This window comes from Chiloscyllium punctatum, chromosome 3, assembly GCF_047496795.1.
Source record: "Chiloscyllium punctatum isolate Juve2018m chromosome 3, sChiPun1.3, whole genome shotgun sequence".
NCBI lineage: Eukaryota > Metazoa > Chordata > Chondrichthyes > Orectolobiformes > Hemiscylliidae > Chiloscyllium > Chiloscyllium punctatum.
The window spans coordinates 102,844,652-102,868,976 of NC_092741.1; the positions used below are offsets into that span (position 1 = coordinate 102,844,652).

The 24,325-nt window shown below is 42.2% G+C and overlaps 1 protein-coding gene across 2 annotated transcripts in view; it reads right to left on the bottom strand.

The window, feature by feature from the left end:
- Positions 1-19,582: 19,582 nt before the first annotated feature.
- The window catches only part of gtf3c2 (general transcription factor IIIC, polypeptide 2, beta), a 144,450-nt gene continuing 139,707 nt past the window's right edge, over positions 19,583-24,325 (bottom strand). For both annotated transcript variants that reach the window (XM_072557740.1, XM_072557749.1), the window contains one exon: positions 19,583-23,440. In XM_072557740.1, the coding sequence (XP_072413841.1) occupies positions 23,207-23,440 (234 nt within the window). In that variant the 3' untranslated portion in view covers positions 19,583-23,206. The remainder of the gene's footprint in view (positions 23,441-24,325) is intronic.

Here is a 24,325-nt window from a genome sequence, read left to right on the forward strand (position 1 = left end):
CTCAATGGTTGAAAATTAGCAGATGGTGTTCAATCTGGATAAATGACTGGTATTGCATTTTGGTCCAAAAAACGAGGGTAGGAGTTATACAATTAATGATATGGCCTTGGGTAGTGACATCAAACTTTTCTTCTGCCGGTTTCATCTCCATGCTTACTTATTTCCATCTGGACTCCCACCCACCCCTCCAAGAACTTCTAGTCCCACCTTCAATATACTCCATTTACTTGGACAATCGTGAATATCACCCGCCCTCGACCTCTTTATCTTCAATCGCCACCACGACATTGACCACCTGTCCACCTCTCTAACCCTCATAAAATGCAGCCCTCCACTCCAACCCCAACCTCACCATTAAACCCACTGTAGTTTTGTGCACCGCTGAAGCTAGGTGCCAACTCACAGACATCTCCTCCTATCGATCCCCTGACCATGACCATCACCTCAGGGGATCTGCCATCCACAGCCTCCAACCTGATAGTCCCAGAGCCCCTCACTGCCTGGTTCTACCTCTTATCCAAAATTCACAAACCCAACTGCCCTGGTTGACCCATTGTCTCCACCTGCCTCTGCCCCACCAAACTTATTTCCTCATATCTTGATACCGATCTGTCAGTCTTGGTCCAGAATCTCCCCACATAGGTTTGGGACATCATCCACACCCTCCATCTCCTCCATGACTTTTGTTTCCCCAGCCCCCAACGCCTCCTCATCACCACATCCAATCCTCTACAAGTCCATTTACTAAGGTGAAGGCCTCCAAGACCCTTCACTTCTTCCTCTCTCGCTGACCCAACCAGAACCCCTTTACCAAAATGCTCATTCAATTGGTGGAGCTGGTCCTCACCCTCAACAACTTCTCCTTCAAGTCCTCCCACTTCCTTCAGACCAAAGGGGGTAGCCATAGGCACCTGCATGGGCCCCTGCTATGCCTGCCTCTTTGTCAACTATGTGGAACAGTCCACCCTCTGCAGCTACACTGGCACCACCCCCCACCTTATCCTGCATTACATTGATGACTGTATTGGTTCAGGGTGGTGGAGGTTGAACAGTTCATTAACACCTTCCATCCTGACCTCAGGTTCACCTGCACCATCTTGGACACATCCCTCCCCTTCCTGGACCTCTCCATCTCCATCTCTGGTGACTGACTCAACACAGATATCTACTTTAAACCCACCAATTCCCATCACTATCTAGACTACACTACCTCCCATCACCCCAATCCTGTAAAAATGCTATCCCTTACTCCCAGTTCCTCCACCTCCACCTTTTCTGCTCCCAGGAGGAGCAATTCATACCAGGACATCCCAGATGGCCTCCTATTTCAAGGACTGCAATTTCCCCTCCCAATGCCCTCCAGCATATCTTCTCCACTTCCTGCATCTCCACCCTCTAACCCCACTCCTCCAACTGCAACAAGGATAGAAGAATAGAATCTCCCAGTCTTCCATCCCACTAGTCTCTGGATACACCTCCTCATCTTCCACCATTTCTACCACCTAGAGTTGGACCCTGCTACCAGAGATTTATTTCCATGCCCACCCCTATCAACACTCTGTAGAGACCATTCCCTCTCCGACTCCCTCATTAGGTCCACACCTCGGTCCCCACAAATGTACCCTCCACTTCCACCACCTTCCCTTGTTGCCACAAATAGTGCAAAACTGGTGCCCCACCTCCGTCCAACACCCCAAAGGATCATTCCACAGGCAGCAGAGATTTTCCTGCACATCCAAACACCTCATCTACTGTGTCTGTTGTTCTTAATGTGGTCTCCTCGACATTGGGGAGACAGGATGCCAACTCATGGAACATTTCAGGGAACATATCTGGGACACACGCACCAAACAACCCCACTGCCCTGTAGCTGACCACTTCAACTCCTCCTCTGCTCCCCCCTCCCCCCGCCAAGGACATGCAAGTCCTGGGCCTCTTCCACTATCAAATCCAAGGCACATACACCTGGAGAAAGGCCTTGGGATCTTCCAGCCACATGGCACCAATGTCGACATCATCAGTTTTTCATCTGGTTTCCCCCCACCAAACCCAGATCCAACCTTCCAACTTGGCACTGCCCTCTTAAACTATAGTACCTGGCCATCTTCCTTCATACCCTACTCGGTCCACCTTCCCCTCTGACCTGTCACCATCAACCCCCACCCCCTCACCTATTGCCTTCACAGCTACCTCAACCCCACCCTCCTATTTATCTCTCAGGCCCACTTCCCCATGAAACCCCCCCCAGCCCTCCAACATTACTGATGAAGGGCTTATACCCAAAACATCGATTCTCCTACTCCTCAGTTGCTGCCTGACTTGCTGTGCTTTTCCAATGCCACAATTTCCAACATGATTAGTACTTTTATGTGCACAATACACGCACAGGAAAATTCTTAGTTCCAAGTGAACCCTTCCCACCTTACTTCATCTTGCCCTATATTAAATTTGATTCATTTATTCCACATACTTCTAAGTAATTTTCCATTGTTTGCCTCGAATATACTAACATAGAGGGTGAACATAATCTCTTCAGACCAACTGTTGTTCCAGTTTATCATGTGGATCCAAATTGATTGTTAACAGCAAAATCACAGCCAATCAGAATGCAATTCATGTTGTATCAAACCAAGACTGCCCACGCTCCTGATCTTCGGGCACCCAGTACGGAGGAGGGAGGGCAGGTCTGAAGACCTCCTTGTGGGTCTGCTCCTGGGCCTGGCCAAACTGGCCATAAACAGGTCAAGGCAGCAGGCCATGGAGGGGGTCATTAGGCCCGACTGCCTGCCCCTCTTCCGCGGTTACATTAGAGCCCGGGTGTCCTTGGAAAAGGAGCACACGGTGTCCACCAACACCCTGGAGTTGTTCAGGGAGAGGTGGGCGCCGCAGAGTGCATTATTTCCCCCTCCAACTCTATTTTGATTTAATCCCTGCCCTCCTCTTCACTGTTTGATCACACAGCATTGCCCTTTGATGTGAAGGGCACTGCTTGTCACTGGCCACTCGAGTGTTTTCCTATCTTCCTGGTGGTGGAAATTGAATAATGATTCATACACCTTGTGTCTCTCACTGTGTCTCACACCTGCACACACACCATGGGTGCTGGGGTAAAATAAGCACTACCACAGCTAGGCGGTAGTGTGGGGGTTTAAAAAAAAACAGGAGTGCCAGAGCTTCTGAAGAAGAAAAAAAATCAAACCAAGACTGGCGACTTCAGTGTGATTCCAAAGTGCACATTGACATCACTTCACCCTGTGGGACAGTATGTAATATTTCACGTTGTGTAGCCACGCTGCTCACATGCACAAATAGAGACAATACTTTACTCATTGAACCTTGCTTGTTTTGGTTAAATGGAAGAACAATTTTATTCCTCTTTTATATTTTACTGGAGCTTTTTAAAGCTTCTGTCACGTCTTGGAGTTCCTGTTGAGGTAGAATCCTTCTATATGTTCCAGGTGAACGTTACAGTGCTGTTTCCATAATAGCAAGGGACAACAAAATTATTGATCAATATTGCCTGGGCAAGGTCTTTATAGATTGGACGTTTGAGGGTTCAAATGTATAGCCTCCACATTCCAGCAGAAATAATTTTATTTTCAATGAAAACTTTTACAATCATTACCTTATTCTGGTTCACTACTGGGAAATCTGAATTACTTCTCATTTAAACAAACAACTAATTTATTATAGAAGAAAACTTCTGGAACCTTGTAAAATGAGACTTAGGAACATATAATGCATGTAGGTGTGATTAGAGTTTATTCACAAATATGTAAATGGTGTAAAACAAGTTAATGGGGAATCAAAATTGAAGTGAACTGGGTGTGTGGTCAAAACAATAACTGGAATTTAGTTTGTAATCTCTATGAATGTTCTTGTCTGATGACAACAATATGAATTTTGTGTGTTTTGTTGTGTATAGTTTTCCATGTAACACAAGATTGTCTGATTCTACAGAAGATAGTATTCTTGTGTTGTTTTGTAAATCAAAACAAATGTCCTTGGTGTTTGTGTGAATATACACATGTACAGCAATGTTGTACATCAGATGTTGTACGCTTTTAAAGTATTTTCATATCAATTTGAATTACTGCTCACAGTAGTCGGATTTTCCATTATCATTTGCCAATCTTGCAAACTTAGGTAAGCACATTCTGAATAATTGCAAATTGATTTAATAAGTGTTGGATACAGGTTTTTGATGTATTATTGTCACAATATTGTCTCTGGTACCTCTTAGTATGAACAGTTTTCATTAATGAACTGAAAAAACTAAAATGTTCAACTGTAGTTTATCTACTGTATCTCAAACAATGCATGAAATACACTTTAAATAAACATTTTATCATGTTTTATAGAGAAAATGATTACCCACTTATTAACAAGGCAGAAGATTCTGTTTTAAGTGAAGATTAACAAAAGCATATTTATTGCATGCATCACTGAAGAAAGTACGTTTCGACTGCCAGGTACTATGCATTAGTTTCAGTTACACCACTTTATTATCTCTTCTATTGTATTTCCTCTTGCATCAAGATACAGACCAAACATTTTTCACTTTCCTCCAGAACATAACCCATTTTTCAAGTATGAACCTAGACAATTGGGGTAATTGTTCAACTTTGTGCTCTGGGAAGTCCATAGCAGTGTAACAGTGGAATGCAGAACAGAAAAGTATATTGGTCAAATCTTCACACAAATTAGGAAACATACTTTTTATAAGTGTAATGAGTGAAATGGAATAAAATTCCAAATTAGTTCAAACTTTGTGTTTGCATTTCAAAAAGTAGATTCATAGCTCAGAATTCCAAGGCAATGGACATTTCCTGTAGCCCAGGTGCAAGGACAGTTAATTAAATGGAACTTGAGGACTTTCTGCATCACTGAGCAAGGAGATTCTTTCTAATCAACTTGAGATGGCCTTGGAAGCCAAATGTGATCATACATAAGGTGGTCCAAATTCTTGTATGAAATGTGGCTGTTTGCTGCCCATCTCTAGTTCCCTTTGAACTGATTGGAACTGCCTAGACAGCCAATTCCAATGTATAGTAAAGAGTGAGTGAATGATAGATTAGATTAGCTTTGAATTCCGGACATGTTGGAATTAAAATTTCACTATTTCCTATAGCAGGATGTAAACCCGTGTCCCAGAGGCTCTGGATTACTAGTCTAGTGACATTACCATCAGTAAGGTTATGGAAGGTGTCATCAAAATGCTATCTATTGCCAAGTTTGGGTTTTGCCAGGGTCTCAACCCCTGACATCATTTCAGCCTTGGTTCAGACATGAACAAAAGAAATGAATTCCGGAAGCGAGATGAGAGTGATAGCCCTTGATGTCAAGGCCACATTAGATAGTGTGGCAGCAGGGAGCCCTAGCAATTCTGGAATCATCTATATCAGGGGCAAACTCTCTGCTGTTTAGGGTCATACCTGGTACGCAGAAAGATGGTTGTTGGAGGTCAGTCATCTCAGCTCCAAGACATTTCTGCAGGAGTACCATGGGGACTGTCCTGGCCCAACAATCTTCAGTTGCTTCATCAATGTCCTTTCTTCCATTTTAATCAGCAAACATCCCTACTTCTAACCTTATTACAAGATGTTCAATATCATGCACGACGAGTCAGATACTGAAATAGTCCATGTTCAAATATGACAAAATGTAGACAATATCCAGGCTAGGCCAACAAATGGCAGATGTGCCAACCCATGCTCTACATCTGTATTCTTTGTCCTTTGATATCTACCTATATTACATTTATCTACACCCACAATTAGTAATTCATCTAGTAACCACTATGGACAGGCGTCAGGACCCATACTGAAAAGAAGTATAGTAAAGTTCCAGTGTCTACTTAGACTTTGTTTTAAAAAAAAACTCATTCATAAAAACGTATTAATTAAAACCCATCAAGAGAAGGCAATGGCCTTCTCTATTATCACTAGACCATTAATCCAGAAACTCTGTTAAATCTGGGGACCTGGATTTGAGTCCCTCCATGGCAATTGGTGGAATTAAGAATCATGAAATCATTAGTGAATTAGATGGGTTTCAACAATGTTCTTCGTGGAAAGAAATCTGTCATCCTCACTGGTCTACACGTGACCCATAACAATGTGGCTGACTCTGCATTCTGAACTGGCCTAGCAAGCCATTCTGTTATACCAATTGCTACAAAGTATCAAAGAAACTGAACAGATCATGTGACATTGATCTAGGTATTCTAAGGACTCTGCAAAGTCCTTCTTGCTAACATTTGGTGCCAGATTGGGGCTCATAGTCATACTCACTGAATCATACCTTACAGACACCACCATCTGTGGACAGTGATTATGCAGTCAGGATGGAAGTTGCCCTGGGAACCCTTAGCACTAACTCCAGACCTCATGAAGTTTCATGGCTTCAAGTTAAAAATGTGCAAGGAAATCTGCTGATTACCGTGTACCATCCTCTGTCAGATTATGAATCAGTACTCCTCTATGTTGAACAACACTTAGGGGAAGTACTGAGACACAAAAAATGTACTCTCGATGGTGGATTTCAAAAGTGGCTCAGCAGTTGTACTATTGATCAAGCTGGTTGGGTCCGAAAGAACATCTGGGACTGTGCAGGTGGTTAGGGAACCAACAAGAGGGGAAAAACAGACTTGACCTTATCATCACCAAGCTGCTAGCTGTAGATGCATCTGTCCAAGATGGCATCAGTAAAAGCAACCACCACACACCTTATGGAGACAAGCTCACGCCTTCACTTTGAGAATAACCTCCATCATGTTGTCTGGCACTAGCATGGTGCTAACTGGGACAGACTTAAAAACAGATCTAGACTGGGCATCCATGACACACTGTGGGCCATCAACAGCAGCAGAACTGTATTCCAGCACAATCTGTAACCTCATGGCCTGGCATATTCCCCACTCAACCATTACTATCAAGCCAGGGGATCATAGCCAGTTCAATGAAGAATGCAGGAGGGCATGCCAGCAGCAGCACCAGAAATACCTAAAAATGAGGTGTCGACCTGGTCAAGTTATCAAATAAGGATTACTTGAGAGCAAACAGCAAGTGATAGATTGAGCTATACAAGTCCGTAACCAACGGATCAGGTCTAAACTCTGCAGTCCCTACCACATCCAGTGTGAATGACAGTGGATAATTAAATAGCTTACTGGAGAAGGAGGCTCCTCAAGTATCTTCATCCTCAATGATGGAAGAGTCTAACACATCAGTGCAGAAGATAAGGATGAAACATTCACAACAATCTTCAGCCAGAACTGCCGAGAGGATGATTCAACTCTGCCTCTTCCACTGGTTCCAGGCATTACTGACACCAGTCGTTAGCCAATTCAACTCCATGTGGTATCAAGAAACGGTTGGAGATGCTGAAAGGCTATGGGCCCTTTTAACATTCTGGCTTTAGTACTGAAGACTTGTGCTCCAAAATTTAGCACTCCCCTACCCAAGCTACAACAGTTACGACACTGACATTACCTGACCATGTGGAAAATTGCCTGGGTAAGTCCTATACATAAAAAACAAGACAAATCTGACCCGGCCAATTACTGCCCCATCAATCTACCCTTGATCATCAGTAAAACGATGGAAGGTGTCATCAACAGTGCTGTCAAACAGCATCTGCTCAGCAATAACTTGCCCAGTGAGGCCTAGTTTGGGTTCTGGCAGGGCTACTCAGCTTCTGACCTCATTATGGCGTTTGTCCATATTTGAACCAAACAGTTGAATTGCAGAGGTGAGGTGAGAGTGACAGCTCTTGACATCAAGGCTCCATTTGACTGGGTGTGGCATCAAGAAGTCGTAGCAAAACTAAAATCATTGGGTATTAGGGTGCCAATTTTTCACTGATTGAAGTTATACTTAACACACAGTCGTCATTGTTGGAGGTTAGTCATCTCACCTTCAGGACATCTCTGCAGCAGCTCCTCAGGATAGTATTATTGGCCCACCCCATTTCAGCTGCTTCATCACTCAAGAAACTTGACACCATCCTGGAGAAAGCAGCCTGCTTGATTGGCACTACCTCCTCAAGCCTCCATTCTCTTCACCAATGACACACAGTAGCAAAAGTGTGTACTGCCTACAAAACACACTGCAGAAATTAATTTAAGATCCTCAGCCAGCACCTTCCAAACCCTTGAACACTTCTGTCTAGAAGGAAGATATCAGACACACTGGAACACCTTCAAGTTTCCCTCTAAGCCACTCAAAATCCTGATTTGGAAATATGTGGTCCTTCACTGTCGCTGGGTCAAAATCTTGGAATTCTCTCCCTAAGGCATTGAGGGTCAACAGACAGCAGATGGACTGCAGTGGTTCAAGATGACAGCTCCACCACCTTCTCAATGCCAACCAGGGATGGGTAATAAATGCTGGCCAGCCAGTGATGCCCACATTCAACAAATAAATAAATTATACTTAATATTCCTTATAAAAACAAGCACTGGCATTCATAGTCCTACTTCGGACATTCAATAACAATTTGGACATGTCAATCAAATTATGAAATGGCAGGCTTTGATAATAGGTTGCAAAATCAATTATAAAGCACTAATCTACTGGTCGCAGCCCTCAGGTTTATGTCAATAGAGTGAAATAACAAACAATGTTTTTTTTAACAACATTGTAGTACCTTTTTTAAAGGTATCACAGGACTTCTAAACGCCTGGTCAATTGGTTAGTTCCTTTGATAATTTTGGCAGTTAGGCAACTCATGCGACTGTCTGTGTGGAGTTTGCACATTCGCCCTGTATCTGCACAGGTTTGATTAGATTCCTGACAGTATGGAAACAGGCCCTTCGGCCCAACAAGTCCACACCGACCCTCCGAAGAGTAACAGTTTGTGAATTTTTGTCTACCTTTAAAATCCTAAAGGTCACCTTATCTTTATCAAAAATGTAAAGAGCTCTGCAAAGTTTAGACTTCGTCCTAGTAGATTTACCATGTACAGATCATGTTTCACATACTTGGGCCACTGAAATCAAATATGAGCACAGGATACTGTTGATTTATATGGGCACTGCCATTGTGAAATGTATACACACAAAGCATGATACCCAACTCCCCCCACAAAAATAGTAGGTAGATTTCAGACTTTTGATTTTCGGCCTCCACCATTTTAGCAACAGTGCAGAACATTTCCATCAATGCTAAAATCCAGCTGTATTACACATTTCACATTAGAAAGCACATTTACACATCAGGTGTTTAAACTCATTTTAAAACACAGTTAAATTGCTGAGCAACATCCAAATCAAATCCAATCAAAATAAATATCTGGTTAAATGATCACCTGGTTCTAATGGAGGTCGATACCAGGACAACCTTTTCAGTGATCACAGAACCAGTCTTTAACAAAATTCGCTCAGGACTCCAGCCCTGAAGTTTGTGTAAGACGTTCATTACGCCAAGAACCTATAATGATGAATCTTTATAGTTTAAGGGTTCAACTTCCATTCTGGTCTCTAATAAGAAACAGCTGGTTCAGTTACCATTGATTGTAGTAAAAAGGGTCAGATCCAAGCTTAATGGGCAAACTTGGTTGAGAAAGATTCACCTAGATTGGCTTAACATTTTTCAGTTAGAAAATAGCTGTCTGAACATTTTTCAGCAAGGTCTTGGGACTATCAAAGGAGTCAAAGTGACCTTGCATGTTAAACTAGGAAGCAGTTCCACCATTCTGCAAGTCCCGTCCAGTGCCATTGGCCTTACGCGCAAAGGTAGAGGTGGAAATCAAAAAGCTGGAAAGCAAAGGAATCATCAAACCAGTGCACTTTGCGGAATGGGCAGCACCAATCATACCAGTTGTGAAGCCCAACTAGTTGCTTCATCTTTGTACGCAATTTAAACAAACATTAAACTGCTTTTTGCAGCTGAATAAATAACCAATCCCTCTTTTGGAGAATTTATATGCAAAGCTGTTGGGGAGGTGCTAGCCTTCGCGAAGCTTGACATAAGTCATGTGTACTTGTAATTATGGTTAGATGAGGATTCCCAAAAGTATGTTACTGCTGTTTGGGTATTGTCAGCCTGTGCAGTACTTCAGCACAACATGGAATACAGAATCCACCCCAGGTTGCCATTTATCTAGGTGACATGTTAATAACATGCTAATAATTAGGAGCACATGGAGACCTTGGACATAGTCCTTAGATGTTTCTCCCACACAGGTGTACACCTTGGAAGAGAAAGATGTATGTTCCAGGCACCAAGTAATAGAGTAAGCAAGACCAAGTTACACCTGTTGGAAGATAAACAGAGGGCAATCAAAGGAAAGGAAAGTCTGAACCAGAGCTTGATTCTTTCCTTGGCTGGTGAATTATTAGAGATCCAGCATAACCTGGCTTCTATCCTGGGACCTTTGCATCAACTTTTGAAAAAGGATCAGCCTTGGAAGTGGTCATGTAGCCAAGCGATAGTCTTCAGGGAAGTGAAGGAACTGTTATCACCTTCTAAGGTGTTGAAACATAAGATCCATGTGATGCCTCCCTGTATAGCACTGGGATAGTATTAGCTCAATGTAGAGGAATGCCCAATAGTGTATGTGTCCAGCACCTTGGCTAATGCAGAGCAGAAATACACCCAGATGGAGTCAGGAAGTTGCACCAATACATGTATGAAGGTAAATTTTTATTAATAGCAGACCACAAACCCCTTTAGGTCTACTTAAATATTCAAAGCAGTGCTGCCCGTAGCTTCAGGCTGAATTCAGCGGTAGGCTGTAATACTAAGTGGGTTAAATTACAAATTGGAATACTATCCAGGAGGCAAGTAGCGAATATGGATGCATTGAGCTGCCACGTGCTGGGAGATCCACCCTGGTGGTATCACAACTGGAAGACTCTAATAGTTTTAAGTTTTCTGGACACACATCCAGTTCACAGCTGACAATATCAGACTTTGGATGCAGAAAGATCTGGCCCTGGCAAAATTGAAAAAGCTGGTGGTGATGGTGGAAACCAAAGGGTTATCATAACCAATATTGAAACATTCTTGGACCAGGGAGACAAGGTCATAAATGAGGAAAGCATTTCCTCTGGGGAGGAAGTGATTGTCCTCAGCAAAGGTTACTGCCAGATACTGGCACATCTTTTGCCAAGCTTGTCCAGGGGTTTCCAAAATGAAGATGTTAGCGAGAAGTGATATCTTGTGGCCTGGCTTGGATGCAGATGTAGCTGCATTCATGGGACAAACATTATCACCAGCAGCTCCCCCACATTCGTGGGAATGGGCGAGTAAACATTGGACTCGGTTACACATCAACAACACGGGTGGGTATGTTGGGTCAGTGGTTAGCAATACTGCCTCACAGCATCAGGTGTGATTCCAACCTCAGGCGACCGTCTGTGTGGAGTTTGCACATTCGCCCTGTTTCTGCATAGGTTTGATTAGATTCCTGACAGTATGGAAATAGGCTCTCCGGCCCAACAAGTCCACACTGACCCTCCGAAGAGTAACCCACCCAGACCCCTTCCCTCTGCCTTATATTTACCCCTAACTAAAGCACCGATCACTATGGGCAATTTAGCATGGTCAATTCTCCTGACATGCACAGCTTTGGATTGTGGGAGGAAACCCATGCAGACACGAGGAGAATGTGCAAACTGCACACAGTCACCTGGGTCTCTGGTTCTGTGAGGCAGCAATGCTAACCACTGAGCCACTATGCTGCCTGGTTTGCTCTGGCTGCCTTCCACATCCCAAAGATGCGCAGTGTTCAGGGTAGGTTAGCTGCATTAGTCAGGGCACTATAGGAAAATAGGGTAGGGGAATGGGTCTTGGTGGGTTACTCTTCAGAGGGTCATTGTGGACATGCTGGGCTGAAGGGCCTGTTTCCACATTGTAGGGATTCTATACATTCTTTCTTGAGCTGAGTGTCCTTAGTCATTGTAGATGCCCACTCAAACTGGTTGGACGAGTATAGAGTTCTTGCGACAAACAAGGGGATGACAATAGAAAAACTGAGCGCATCTTTTGCTGCACACGGTCTTCCAGAAGTACTGGGCCATCATTTATCAGCAGGGAATTTGAGTATTTCCTAAAGTCAAATGGCATTTGTCATACAAGGGCAGCTCCATAGCATCCATCATCCAATGGTCTGGCAGACATCAGTCCATTCTTTGAAGGCAGGCTTAAAGAAATAGCCTATCGGGTGATACAGTGGCTCAATGGTTAGCACTGCTGTCTCACAGTGCCAGGGACTCAGGTTCAATTCCAGCCTCGGGTGACTGTGTGTGGCATTTGCACATTCACCCAGTGTCTGTGTGGGTTTCCCCCCACAGTCCAAAGATGTGCAGGTTGAGTGAGTTGGCTATGCTAAATTGCCCATAGTATTAGACGCATCATTCAGAGGGAAATGCGTCTGGATGGGTTTCTCTTTGGAGGGTTGGTGTGGACTTGCTTTGGGCCAAAGGGCCTGTTTCCACAATGTGGGGAATCTGAAACTATAGCTTCACCAAATACGAAACTGTCCTGGTTCCTATTATAGGACTACCTCTCATGCAACTGCAGGGATATCTCCAGCAGAGTTGTTAAAGGGGAGAAGATCCCCGCATCATTGATTTTCCTGGATCTGGTGGGTGGGTGCATCAGCATCAGGAACTCCAAGGCAGGACACAAGACTCTGTTAAGCAAGAGAGACAACTTACTTAAGGGAACGAAGTTTGGTGTAGGAACCACAAGAATGGCCTGGCATAGATAAAAGGTATGGTCGATGTGAAGTCAGGTCCAGTGACGTATGAAACTTGGGTAGGAGCGGCAGTTCTGAATAAGCATGTGGACCATATGAAAGCTGCAAATTTGCAAAAGGAGCATGAACAAAATGTAACTAGGTTCTCGAAAGCGTCAGACAGTCTGCCATAACCCTCGGGGTCTGTGTCTCTGTCAAGAGATGAAACAACCACAGAATCTGAGAAGGACATAGCGGATCTTGGTGCCTTGATACTTTTGCCGCACAGAGAATAATTTTTTTTCTGGTGCAAAAAGCCAGCTACTGTGCATTATACACCACTTGTGTCACAGGCAAAATCAGAGGAACCTGACCCATTGCTGAAGCGCATCAGGAGGAATTCCAAGAAAAAAGGACCACCCTATATCCTCAGAGGATGCAGTGAGTGTAATTAGGTCAGCCAGGTGAACCTTATAGAATACTAGTTCCCTGATTGGACCAGATTAACAGCCCAATCAGGGAACTCTGACAAAAAAAACAGAAACGTTCCTTAGAGAAGGAGCACGCGGTGTCCACCAATACCCTGGAGAGGTGGGCGCCGCAGGGAGTGGAGTGCATTATTTCCCCCTCCAACTCTATTTTGATTTAATTCCTGCCCTCCTCTTCATTGTTTGATCACACAGCATTGCCCTTTGATGTGAAGGGCACTGCTTGTCACTGGCCACTTGGGTGTTTTCCTATCTTCCTGGTGGTGGAAATTGAATAAAGATTCGTGCACTTTGTATCTCTCACTGTGTCTCACAAAAAAAGAAGAAAAAGAAAAAAAAAACAGAAACGTGCCTTGGAGAAGGAGCACGCGGTGTCCACCAACACCCTGGAGTTGTTCAGGGAGAGGTGGGTGACACAGGGAGTGGAGTGCATTATTTCCCCCTATTTTGATTTAGTCCCTGCCCTCCCCTTCACTGTTTGATCACACAGCATTGCCCTTTGATGTGAAGGTACTGCTTCTCACTGGCCATCTGGGTGTTTTCCTATCTTCCTGGTGGTGGAAATTGAATAAAATTCATGCACTTTGTGTCTCACACCTGCACACACACATGGGTGCTGGGGAAAAATAAGCACTACCGCAGTTAGGTGGCAGTGTGGGGGTTAAATTTAAAAAAAGAAAACAAGAAAAAAAAACAAACGTCACACCTGCACACAAACTTGTGCTAAAAAAAGAAAAAAAGAAGAACTGGAGTATCAGACATTTAAAAAAAGGAAAACAGAAACATGACACCTGCACATACACAACTTGGGTGCTGGGGAAAAAAATAAGCACTACTGCAGTTAGGCGGTAGTGTGGGGGTACAAAAAAAAAGAACAGGAGTGTCAGAGATTTTGAAAAAAAATTTTAAAAAATAAACAGGAGTGGTCAGAGATCCTGTTCACTGAGAGTTGGCTCTGAGGAAGCTGGGAAAAAAAAAGAAAAACAGAAATGTCACACATGCACACCGATAGCATGGGTTCTGAGGAGAAAATAAGCACTACTGCAAATTAGGCGGTAGTGTAAAAAAAATTGGAGGGTCAGAGGTTCTGTTCACTCAGAGCTGGGGAAAAAAAAAACAAAATAAACATGGGATTTGGGTGTTTGCTTTCTTCCTGGTGGTGGAAAAAAAAACAAAAATTAAAAAATTAAAAACAGAAATATCTTGTAAAATTACTGTTTCTTTGTATATAGCTGTTCATCTTAATTGTTTTGTAAACTGCATTGTTTAATAAAATATAATAAACAGAAAAAAAAACAAATGTCAGACGTCCCAGCATTCAGAGGAGGGAGCAGGATCAGTGTGAAGAACATCCCACGTGTAAACAAAGGGTGACTTGGTGACAGAATATTGGCCACTGTGAAGTTGCTTTATTCCCAATGGGGAGTGTGTGCTACATCTGAGCTGGGCAGTGCACAAGGATAAGCTCTTGGGAGGCAATGGCCTCATGCTATTAGGACTGGATTGTTAATCCTGAGGCTCTAGGGAATGTTCTGAGGATCGGAGTTTGAATTCTGTCACGCCAGATGGTGGAATTTGAATTTAATAAAAATCTTGATCAAGGGTTTAATAACAATTGATAATAAAAACCCATCTGGTTCACTAATGTCCTTCAGGAAATTAAATTGCCACCCTTACCTGGTCTGGCTTTCATGAGACAGTAGACCCACAGCAATGTGGTTGACTCTTAACTGTCCTCTGGCCAGCGATACCATACCCCGTGAAAGAAAAAAAAGCATGATATCAAGTATGTAGGTGAGAAATTTATTGAAAATCATAATAACTTGGCCTTAGGTAAAATCCTCATGGAGTGCTAATCAACAAGAATCAAGTTATGAAATAAGATTGGCTGTAATAATAATTAGGAGAAAGTGAGGACTGCAGATGCTGGAGATCAGATCTGAAAATTAGATTAGATTAGATTAGATTAGATTACTTACAGTGTGGAAACAGGCCCTTCGGCCCAACAAGTCCACACCGCCCCGCCGAAGCGCAACCCACCCATACCCCTACATCTACCCCTTACCTAACACTACGGGCAATTCAGCATGGCCAATTCACCTGACCTGCACATCTTTGGACTGTGGGAGGAAACCGGAGCACCCGGAGGAAACCCACGCAGACACGGGGAGAACGTGCAAACTCCACACAGTCAGTTGCCTGAGGCGGGAACTGAACCCGGGTCTCTGGCGCTGTGAGGCAGCAGTGCTAACCACTGTGCCACCGTGCCGCCCACAAATGTGTTGCTGGAAAAGTGCAGCAGGTCAGGAAGCATCCAAGGAGCAGGAGAATCGATGTTTTGGGCATGAGCCCTTCTTCAGGAATAAGGAAAGTGTGCCAAGCAGGCTAAGATAAAAGGTAGGGAGGAGGGACTTGGGGGAGGGGCATTGGAAATGCAATAGGTGGAAGGAGGTTAGGGTGAGGGTAATAGGCCGGAGTGGGGGTGGGAGTGGAGAGGTCAGGAAGAAGATTGCAGGTTAGGAAGGTGATGCTGAGTTCGAGGGTTGGGACTGAGACAAGGTGGGGGGAGGGGAGGGGAAAATGAGGAAACTGGAGAAATCTGAATTCATCCCTTATGGTTGGAGGGTTCCTAGGCGGAAGATGAGACGCTCTTCCTCCAGCCGTCATTTCGATGTCTCACCGCGTGTTGAACTCGTTAATCCGAGAGCATAGGGGAATGAAGGTGAGGCCTCTGCTGAGGACTGATCTTTCATCCGCAGAGAAGGGCAGTTCTGGAGGAATGGTGAAAATACGGCAGGGCTGGGAGCTAAGAGTTGGCGTGAGGCTGGAGCTGGGAGATTTCGATGTCTCACCGCGTGTTGAACTCGTTAATCCAAGAGCATAGGGGAATGAAGGTATTTCGATGTCTCACCGCGTGTTGAACTCGTTAATCCAAGAGCATAGGGGAATGAAGTTATTTCGATGTCTCGCTGCGTGTTGAACTCGTTATCCATATCCGCCACAAATTCTCCTGCACATCATTTACTGCATCCACTGCACCCAATGTGGCCTCCTCTATATTGGGGAGACAGGCCGCCTACTTGCAGAACGTTTCAGTGAACACCTCTGGGACACCCAGACCAACCAACCCAACCACCCCGTGGCTCAACACTTCAACTCCCCCTCCCACTCCACCAAGGACATGCAGGCCCTTGGACTCCATCACCAGACCATAGCAACATGACAGCTGGAGGAAGAGCACCTGATCTTTTTTTAGATTAGATTTGATTACTTACAGTGTGGAAACAGGCCCTTCGGCCCAACAAGTCCACACCACCCCGCATTGTGAGGCAGCAGTGCTAACCACTGTGCCACCGTGCCGCCCATCTTCCGCCTAGGAACCCTCCAACCAAAAGGGATGAACTCCGATTTCTCCAGTTTCCTCATTTCCCCTCCCCCCACCTTGTCTCAGTCCCAACCCTCGAACTCAGGACCACCTTCATAACCTGCAATCTTCTTCCTTACCTCTCCGCTCCCACCCCCGCTCTGGCCTATCATCCTCACCTTAACCTCCTTCCATCTATTGCATTTACAACGCCCCACCCCCAAGTCCCTCCTCCCTACCTTTTATCTTAGCCTGCTTGACACACTTTCCTCATTCCTGAAGAAGGGCTCATGCCCAAAACGTCGATTCTCCTGCTCCTTGGATGCTGCCTGACCTGCTGCGCTTTTCCAGCAACACATTTTCACCTGTAATAATAATTGCCCATCAGAAATGATTTTCCCTTGTACAAAATGTAAATGACAGTGAAAAACGACTTCCATTTCAGATTCTTTTATGTTACCAGGTTGCAGAGATGAACTAATGAATTCTAATATTTTGGCTGTAAAACTATTTGGGAATTTGACTAATTACAGGAAAATAGTAATTTGAGCATTTTATTCTTTTGATTCAATAGATCTTCTACTATTGTTCTGAAGTAGGGATAGCATAAGGAATTTGTGTGTGGAGTCTAAGGAGGTAGGGGAAGCCCTAAATGAGTTTTTTGCTTCTTTCTTTCGTAAAAGAAACAAACTTTATAGTGAATGGAACCTTTGAAGAGCAGGTGTGCATGCTGGAATGGAATGAGATAGAGGAAGCTGATGTGCTGAGAATTTTGTCAAATATTAAGATTGACAAGTCGCCAAGCCCGGACCAGATTTGTCCTCGGCTGCTTTGGGAAACGAGAAATGCAATTGCTTCACCACTTGCATCTTTGCATCCTCGCTCTCCACTGGAATCGTACCTGAGGACTGGAGAGAGGCAAATGTAATTCCTCTCTTCAAGAAAGGAAATAGGGAAATCCCCGGCAATTACAGACCAGTAAGTCTCACATTTGTTGTCTGCAAGGTGTTAGAAAGGATTGAGGGATAGGATTTATGACCGTCTGGAAGAGCATGGCTTGATTAAATGTAGTCAACACGGCTTTGTCAGGGGCAGGTCACGCCTCACAAACCTTAGAGTTCTTTGAGGATGTGACTAGAAAAGTTGATGAGGGTCGAGCTGTGGATGTGGTGTATACGGACTTCAGCAAGGCATTTGATAAGGTTCCCCATGGTAGGCTCATTCAGAAAGTCAGGAGGAATGGGATACAGGGGAACTTAGCTGTCTGGATACAGAATTGGCTGGCCAACAGAAGACAACAAGTGGTAGTAGAAGGAAAGTATTCTGCCTGGAAGTCTGTGGTGAGTGGTGTTCCACAGGGGTCTGTCCTTGGGCCTCTACTGTTTGTAATTTTTATTAATGACTTGGATGAGGGGATTGGGTCAGCAAGTTTGCAGACGACACAAAGGTTGGAGATGTCGTTGACAGTATAGAGGGCTGCTGTAGGACATTGACAGGATGCAGAGATGGGCTGAGAGGTGGCAGATGGAGTTCAACCTGGATAAATGCAAAGTGATGCATTTTGGAAGGTCGAATTTGAAAGCTGAGTACAGGATTAAGGATAGGATTCTTGGCAGTGTGGAGGAACAGAGGAATCTTGGTGTGCAGGTACACAGATCCCTTAAAATGGCCCCCAAGTGGACAGGGTTGTTAAGAAAGTATATGGTGTTTTGGCTTTCATTAACAGGGGGATTGAGTTTAAGAGTCTTGAGATCTTGTTGCAGCTCTATAAAGCTTTGGTTAGACTGGACTTGGAATACTGCGCCCAGTTCTGGTCACCCTATTATAGGAAAGATGTGGATGCTTTGGAGAGGGTTCAGAGGAGGTTTACCAGGATGCTGCCTGGACTGGAGGGCTTATCTTATGAAGAGAGATTGACTGAGCTCGGACTTTTATCATTGATGAAAAGGAGGAGGAGAGGGGACCTAATTGAGGTATACAAGATAATGAGAGGCATAGATAGAGTCGATAGCCAGAGACTATTTCCCAGGGCAAATATGACTAACATGAGGGGTCATAGTTTTAAGCTGGCTGTAGGAAAGTAGAGAGGGGATGTCAGAGGCGGGTTCTGTATACAGAACTGAGAGAGCATGGAATGCGTTGCCAGCAGCAGTTGTGGAAGCAAGGTCATTGGGGACATTTAAGAGACCACTGGACATGCATATGGTCACAGAAATTTGAGGGTGCATACATGAGGATCAGTGGTCGGCACAACATCGTGGGCTGAAGGGCCTGTTCTGTGCTGTACTGTTCTATGTTCTAAGTATGCATGGATAGCTCCAAATTAGATTCCCTACAGTATGAAAACAGGCCCTTCAGCCCAACCAGTCCACACCGAAACTCTGAAGAGTAACCCACCTAGACCCATTTCCCTTTGACTAATGCACTTACCACTATGGGCAATTTAGCATGGCCAGTTCACCTGACCTTCACATCTTTGGACTGTGGAGGAAACCGGAACACCCGGAAGAAATCCACGCAGACACAGGGACAATGTGCAAACTCCACACAGTTGCCTGAGGCTGGAATCGAACCTGGGACCCTGGTGCTGTGAGGCAGCAGTGCTAACTACTGAGCAACTATAAATGAATGAATTAATTACACAAATGTATAGCAAAACCAAGGTGAATCAATGGGAAATCTTCAACAGAATTCTTTAAATGTAGCAGCTGAAAAACAATCATTAGCTACTTTTAATTACTTCAAAAGTCAAAGGAAAAATGTATTGTAAGGTCAGGTATTGGAAGACTTAAATAAATAAATAAATATACTTTTGAGGAAAATACTGCATAAAATTAGCACATCAGACCTTTCAAATTGAACCCTTATGGGAACTATCTGCAGAATTACACAGAGTGACAGAGTGTGTTCATGTGTGTGTCGGGGGGTGGTGGTGGTGGGGAGTGATGTGGCCCTTACATGAGAATTGTATGGAATCATTTAAATGGAATCTCAGGAGCCCTAAGATTCTATTTCAAAGCCAAAATCACTTAGTTGGCTACTCGTGTTAAGGCCAGTTTTCCAACATTTTATTTATATACAAGCAGAGCATATGCAATGTGCATGCCCGATATTGTAGTACAACACAGACAATAGTTTTGCTGAAGTTGTAATGGAAAAGCACATACTTGTGGACTTGACCACAACACAGCTATATAGGGCCTGAAATGAATCAAACAATATTGCAAGCCTGAATAATGAAACATAACATTTTAATTTCCATACTGCAACCACAACTTTGCAATTTCTGAAAAAGATCTCTAAACAAATGATACCTACATATCCTGTTTAAATTATAACCATGTGCATTTGCACAATGAAAATGCTACGTTTATACACACTTCACCTTTCATTAAAGCATGTTGGCTTGATTAGAACAATGAAATTTGTGATTTTTGTGAAGGTTTTAGAATACTGAGGAAAACATCCTAATGCCACATTGAATAGCGACAAATAAGTTAGAGCAGTTTCAACTTCACAAATTTGTGGGTGAGTGCGGGGAAGAGGAACAGAGCATTTTAAGTACTAGAGAGAAAGTAAGAAAATCAGTTTTGTTGTAGAACCCATATTGGATAGTCACATTAAACATAAGTTTAAATAATTGTGCCATTCTCATTGAACATATTCAGCCAAACCAGCTAAGGGAAAATGATCCTGTGGTTGATCAAAAATAATGAGTCGGGATAAAGGTAAATGATTATTCCTTACAGCATAGTAATGTGTGGTTTGAAACAACTGGGATTAAGCTCAATGCATGAACTGAATGAGCAACTTTTCTTGGAAGTTTTCTTGCATCGCAGCATTCTCAGTTGACTTGGATTTTATTTTGTATTAAATTCAGAAAGCACTTATAACAGCATCATTTATAGAAAATGGCAGGACATTAATCTAAACCAAAGTGCATCCAGGAGCAGCACGTTATTACCAAGTCACGTTCAAAGTGATATAACGTAGGTTAAAATTCATAAATTTCCAGGCAGTAAGTTTATAGTTTCAGTCATATTAATCAGCAAAGTAATTCTTAAATGGAATAGTGAGGGGTAAATCTCTTGAATTACTAGCAGTTGGTGCCTAAATACAGAACAGCACTGGCAGTGACTAGAGGGCAAGTCACCTTGTCCAGGGAGGATCAAATATGGTTTTTGAAAAAAAAATGGGAATGGCATTAAAATAAGTAATTTAACATTCATCTAGAATCCATTTAGAGCAGATTTTGAATGCATTTCTTGTCCCAACTGAAAGCTAACAGATGATGTATGGATGTATTATAGGACAAAATAAAAATATGGAGACACCTATGTCGCAAAGTAATTTCTCCACATGCTATATATTAACAGTGCCTTCTGCATATCTAATACCAAACAAACATTTTGAATCATTTTTGAAGGCCAAAGTATAATAAATCTAAAAAGACACATACTATTGCAGCTAGCTGCACCTTCAAAATTGGATTTTTGAAAATGTCATAAACTTTACAGAGGAAAAACACGTTATTATAGTTGATATTTTGGATATGTCTGTATTGGAAGTGCAGGTCTCTGTTTCAGCTTCTATTTCAACAAGAAAGATAAGGGGTGATTTTACAAAAAAAAATGAGAGTGATTAAAACTCTATACTGATCATAGTAATATATGATTTCAACATGCTTTAGATAGAGGGGTTGAAAGGAATATACATCAGCCAAATAAATGATATAGAATTCTCCCGCTCATTCAGCACACCCATCCATTCATGCACAATGTAAGCACCATGGTAATCATCTTTTGCATCCCAGAATACAGAATTTTCAGTGATAATGCTAGCAAAAACATTTGAAGCATAGGTTGTACCAACAATTAAGTATGCAGTACATAAATCTGTGTTTTCTGATCACTATAAATCACATATGAAATCTCCAAATCAATTTGAGTTTGAGGTAGCTGTACATCAAATGCATGAAACCACATTGGTGAGTTACAGATTTACTGATCTAAAAATGCTAAAATTACATGCAATAGCAACTAAAAGAAATACACCACATAAAATGGAAACCCAGGATAAAGCTGAAAAAGAAACACACCACTAGTTATTTTTTAAATTATCACATTTACAAAAGAATTGAAAAATCATGAATTTTTTTTCTGGGTGGGTAGGAGAAGCATGGAACGTTTTCCTAGTGCTTTTTAGAAAGGTTCACAGCTAAAAGTCTAATTTTATACACAGTGCATTATTTAACCTCAGAAAAGCAGTATGGAAATGACAACAGTGCTCAGTGTGAGCAAATTGACTATTGCCAGTTTTACATGCCAAGTTATACAAATCATGAAATGATATTCAAATTAGAAAAGGAAAGTCATTTTCCATGACTATTTATTCAATGAAAATCATCCACAAATATTTTACTCAGAGTAAAGAAAAGCTACACAGCCATCAAACAATAATGTTTAATGCTGTGGCTCTTCACTACAAGGTTGACAAGATGCAGCATACACACTGGGGGGACTGATTGTTTATAAGTGCAAGACTTATGTACTTTAAGAAAACTGACACTTCTATTTGAAAGTAAAGAAAACTTTGCAGAAGCATAATAGTGGCAAAATTGCTTCCATTTGCATAAGATCAGGGAGAAGGCACATGTGTAGAAAGGATGTGCCTAATTTTCAAGAGTCCTAACTGACTTCTCACTTTACACTTCCAATTACATTTAGGACAAGAGAAAGAATTAACTTATTTACAACCAAATGCAATTTTATTTCAGTTAAATTCAGTCAGCATTATAAATCACTAGGGTTCTGTATGTAGCAGACAAAAAACAATTTAACCCAGGTAACATGTTTTCTAGGTAAACTCCAAATCTGCTTTTTGCCTTAAATACCAATCTGATCTGTTGTTTACTTATACTATAAGCTCCAAGTGGCCACCAATTACAAAACCATCTCTAAGACTGAAAATCCCAGTCATTTACATGAAGTGATATTTTAATTTGTACCACAGAAGAGTCTTGAATATCTCATGCCAGGCCATAAATTGGAGGCACTGGCTTAAGTCAACAAACAGTAAAATAAGGACCACTGCTTTTGCATCACTTTGAAATAAAAGCAACCTGTAAATAAAAGTATACTACATTTCATGATTTTAACAACTGTGGTTTTGTAAAACTTTTCTTAGCAGTTAAAAATCTGCCTAAAGTCGATCTTGTGAAACCAGACACAAGCTCGTGTGGACCACATTAGTCTCTAAGCTTTGCTCAAAAAAGTAAAAAAAACTCTACAATTCAAGATGATTCAAGAAAGGCATAATAGCATACTTAGGACTACAATTACGTTCCTCAATTTTACAGCAGAATTGAAAATTATGAGAGTAAAAGAAGCAGTTCAGTTTGCATACTTCATCTGAAAATCCATGTATCTGATTCAATAGATTGATTTTCAGTAACACAATTAAGACATATTCTTCTGTACAATAAATTTTTAGAAAAACATACACTGCTGAACTGGCAGACATGTATACCTATTCCATGTTCAATTATTGTGCCCTGGTTGAATCTAGTTGGTAGGAGTCACGTCACTACTGCATTTTTGCATGGAAAATTTATTGAAATGGCATGTCAGTAGAGTGGTGTCCTTATACCCTCCAGCCATGTTGATACACATTATTTTGTTTGCACTGACGTGTTTACATTCTGTGAAATAGAATAGATAATGGAATTCTCAACAGCTTCAGCTTCTGTAGGTTGGAACATAAAACTGAATTGTGCTTGACATTCCTTGATCAGTTTCTTGCTCACATGTGTATTAAGACTCTGCACACAGTGTGCTCGGACAATCCCGGATTGCCCGGCTGAAAGGACCCATCCATGAGCGTCAAGGTTGGGATTGAAACGAACCTGGGTGGAAAAAAAAGTTGTCAGAGTATATTTCAGTAATGAAAATTATGAGTGAGAATGCAAAAAATACAGGAACGATAACAGAAAACAGGCAAAAAGAGCTGGCATTGACAAAAACTGCATTACAATAAACATTGATAAATGAAACTGACAGAAATTTAAATAGTTACTTGATGGTATAGAATGAGAATTACTGAGAAAAAGAGACGTAGTTGAGAGTTTTCATCTTTCACTCATCAGGATGGAAATGCAAGAATAACAAATTTCAATTTGTACTGTATGAGAAACAGTGTTATTTGATTGTAAAATGGATCCTGATTGAATGAACAGGTGCCTTGGAGAATGCACCAGGTTACAGTTATCCCTTAAACTTTTGTTTAAATTCAAAAAAGGCAAATAGCTATTTATGTTAAAGGTTATTAGTCAAAATGGAGGAGACAGACTCCCATATTGTGACAGTATACTTCAGCCTGGTGATTCTGATCACAAATATAAACATTTCTGTATCTCTCACTCTAACATCATGAAGTTTGAGATTGGAAGAAAGTGCTAGAAGGCTTTATTGTGTAAAAGAAAAAAAACTAATTGTCAGCATTCTTTTATCTTATTGGATTAATAAATCTTTTCTGTTTGAATATGAATTCTGCTAATGCCTGCAGTCACAAAGTAAACGTTAACCTTTTGTGAACTGATTTTATATTTGTTTTTGTTCCATGGTCTTACCTTGCATTTATAATTTATAGGAGCTCATACAGGTCGTTCTTTTATAATGCACATTTCATAAACGTAAATTTGCTGTAATGACGAATTGGGGATGCTGCAAATTTTTAAGATGTGTCCTGGCTGTAACTCGATTACAGCAGCAATACTTAAGTGCTGTTTCTA